Source organism: Artemia sp. Qi Xiang Cuo, unplaced genomic scaffold, assembly GCF_049724085.1.
Source record: "Artemia sp. Qi Xiang Cuo unplaced genomic scaffold, ASM4972408v1 HiC_scaffold_1002, whole genome shotgun sequence".
NCBI classification, from domain to species: domain Eukaryota; kingdom Metazoa; phylum Arthropoda; class Branchiopoda; order Anostraca; family Artemiidae; genus Artemia; species Artemia sp. Qi Xiang Cuo.
In genome coordinates this window covers 1-3,415 of record NW_028298411.1, presented here as the reverse complement: position 1 = coordinate 3,415, position 3,415 = coordinate 1, and the positions used below count along the sequence as shown (strand labels likewise).

Below are 3,415 nucleotides of genomic sequence, written 5' to 3'. Positions count from 1 at the left end.
ATTAAACGACAGAAAAATTTCAATATTCCCAATTTAATAAGTGTCACGGGTCATAGGCTGGAAGCTATAGGCTCCATACGTCTAGATGTAATAAAAGATAATAGGATCTTACCTGCAAACTTCATAATCTGCAAAAATTTCCCATATGAAGATATGATTGGTGCTAAATTTCTAAAATCTAATAAAGTGTTATTGGATATAGCAAATAATAGACTCGTGTATCCATATGATCCTATTCTCCAACGCGTGGTGAGAGGGGAAGCAACAGTGAATAGAATCAAGTCTTATGTATCTCAAAACACACCATTTTCTCACAGGGGGCGAGAAAGAAAATCAAGCAGAAAATGGCTCGAGTCAGTAAAAGCAACAATAGGAAAAATGCAGGAATACAGACAAAAAGAGATAAAGAAAATAGCGAAATTGCGGAATGAAATAATAAATACAAATACTGTGGTAAGGGAACAGGACTTTCCTCTGGGTTCGGCCTTGTTCATAGTGCCTTTTGTTGTATATAATGAAGGATATTAAGTCATAAATTTTTTTATAGATGGTGTTGCAATTGCCAGATCTTGGATTAAATCACAAGCCACCTGTGAAGACAGTGGACGCAATTTCTCGACGATTCTTAGTGTTGACATATATTGAAATATCTAAATCCCTCACTGTATCCTGTGATGATGTATACACGAGTCTCGGTCAGTTCGTGTCTTGTGTTGGCTGTCGGAAAACAGCTGAAAGATTGTATGTACAGTTATATGAAAACTGTCATGATGCATTGCATCCACTTGTGTTTCCAAAGTATTGTTTTGTACAACTTGCACCTGATATACAAAATTCGTGGTCAAAAATGTATATTCACCTCTGCAACCATGGGTAAGTTATATCTCAACTACAGTTTGTTCTTTAGTTAATATGATTTCTTTTCCTAGATTAAAACCCAAGGTTTTGTAAAGAGAGCGATTACATTAATGACCCTGGTATTAAAGGCGCATGTGAGCCTAAAAACAAACTTAAACTATTATTCTGTTTTTAATGTGTTCTTACTCCTCAGTAATTTTCTCCAATAATTCCAAGTGTATGCAAATATATACATATGGTGATGAATTACAAAACATTAGATATTGAAACTATTATGCAACTTGTTCGCCTTTGCAATAGATATTCCTTATGTTTTCGGTACAACAATCAATTTTTCACCCAAACAAATGGGCTCCCTATGGGTACAAGCCTTTCACCTTTTTTGGCCACTTTTTACATGGAATTTATTGAAACCTCCGCTTTAAATACTTTTCCTCTGAAACACCGCTTCTGGGGCCGGTTTGTCGATGATGTGATCTCTGTCTGGAATTAAATAAAAAAAACAAGTTTTTTAAACTGAAAGTAAGGAGCGACATTAAAACTTAAAACGAACAGAAATTATTCCGTATATGAAAGGGGCTGTCCCCTCCTCAACGCCTCGCTCTTTACGCTAAAGTTTTTTATTGTTTTAAAAAATAAAGTTGTGAGACAGAGTCAAACTTTAGCGTAAAGAGCGAGGCGTTGAGGAGGGGACAGCCCCTTTCATATACGGAATAATTTCTGTTCGTTTTAAGTTTTAATGTCGCTCCTTACTTTCAGTTTAAAAAAGTCGCTCCTTACTTTATTTAATTTCTGATCGTTTTTTAGTTAATGCAGCTTTTATTTGCATAAAAATTTTACTTTTCTTTTGCTAAATGGATGTCTTTACAAATTAACTTACGTAACTACCTTCTATATTCGTATATTTTTCTTCTGGCAAAAAATACGAAGTTGCAGATTTTTGCAGATATGAGCTTGAAACCTATGTAATAGGGTTTTCTGATACGCTGAATCTGACGGCGTGATTTTCATTAAAATTCTTTCACTTGTAGGGGATGTTTCCCCTCTTTAAAAAATCGAGTAAATTTTCTCAGGCTCGTAGCCTTTGATGAGTAATACTAAACTTAATAAAATTTATATATTTAGGATCAGAATTATAAACACATTCTTTTGATACATTTATTGACATCAAAATTTCGTTTTTAAAATTTTTAATTACTATTGAGCTGTATCGATTTTTTTTTTATTGTTTTTTTTTTTATTAAGTATATTTTATTAATTATATTAAGGGGTTCTCCCCTTATTAAAAAAAACCCACATTAAGTTAAAATTTAAAAAAAATTTTGATTAAAAAAACCCATAATAACAAATGCCGTTTAATTAGAAGAGATAGCTCTTTTGAAAGCACTAAAAAAAAACTGTAGCGTAAAGAGCGAGGTATTGACTTGGGGGGAACCCCTCACATAAGTTATAATTTCTCTTCTTTTTAAGTTCTAATATTCCTTCTTACATTTCAGTTTAAAAAACTTGTTTTTTTTTATTTAACTTCTGATCGTTTCTTAAATAATGATTGGAAATCCGGCGCCCCCTTCATAGAAATGTCCCTTACCCCAAAGAAACATCCTCCACGAAAATATTCTTCAGAGTAATCCCCTCCTCTTGGCCCCCCCCCTCCAGAAAAAATCCTTCCTGAAAATGGTTGTATACTTCCCAATAACCAATAAATAATGCTGGCAAGTCCGGCGCCCCCGTCAGGTCAATTTCCCGTCCCCCCTGAAAATGTCCTTCATGGAAAGATTCTGCCATCTAGTCCCCGACCCTCGCCTGCTCCCACCTCCCAGAAGAAATCCACTCTGAAAAAGTCTGTATACTTCCCAATAACCAATACTATATGTTAACAGTGAGTAAAGTTCATAACTTTCAGCCCTCCCCCTGAGGACTTTGGGGGATCAAGTCATCCTAAAACACATTTTTATCATTTTTTCGACCATGTTGAACAAAATGGCTATCTCAAAATTTCGATCGGGTGACTTTGGGAAACAAAATGAGCGTGGAAGGGGGCCTAGTTGCCCTCCATTTTTTTGGTCACTTATAAAGGGCACTAGAACTCTTAATTTCCGTTCAAATGAGCCCTCCCACGATATTCTAGGATCACTGGGTCGATACGATCATCCTTGGGGAAAAAAAACAAAAAAAAACAAACAAACAAATAAACACACATCCGTGATCTTTTTTCTGGCAAAAAAAATGCAAAATTCCACATTTTTTGTAGATAGGAGCTTGAAACCTCTACAGTAGGGTTCTCTGATACGCTGAATATGATGGTGTGATTTCCATTAAGGTTCTATAACTTTTAGGGGGTATTTCTCCCTTTTTTCGAAAATCCGCCAAATTTTCTCAGGCGCGTAACTTTTGATGGGTAGCACTAAACTTGATGAAAGTTATATATTTGAAATCAGCATTGAAATCTGATTCTTTTGATATATCTATTGGTATCAAAAACCGGTTTTCTAGAGTTTCGGTTACCATTGAGCCGGGTCGCTCCTTACTTACAGTTCGTTACCACGAACTGTTTGAT

At 35.3% G+C, this 3,415-nt stretch overlaps 1 protein-coding gene across 1 annotated transcript; it reads left to right on the top strand.

The window, feature by feature from the left end:
- Positions 1–547: 547 nt before the first annotated feature.
- Positions 548–873, top strand: LOC148938802 (gametogenetin-binding protein 2-like; the record flags this gene model as incomplete). Its single annotated transcript, XM_089107524.1, has 1 exon — positions 548–873. A coding segment is annotated over one exon (326 nt), but the record flags the coding sequence as incomplete, so codon positions are not given.
- Between the last annotated feature and the right edge of the window lie 2,542 nt (positions 874–3,415).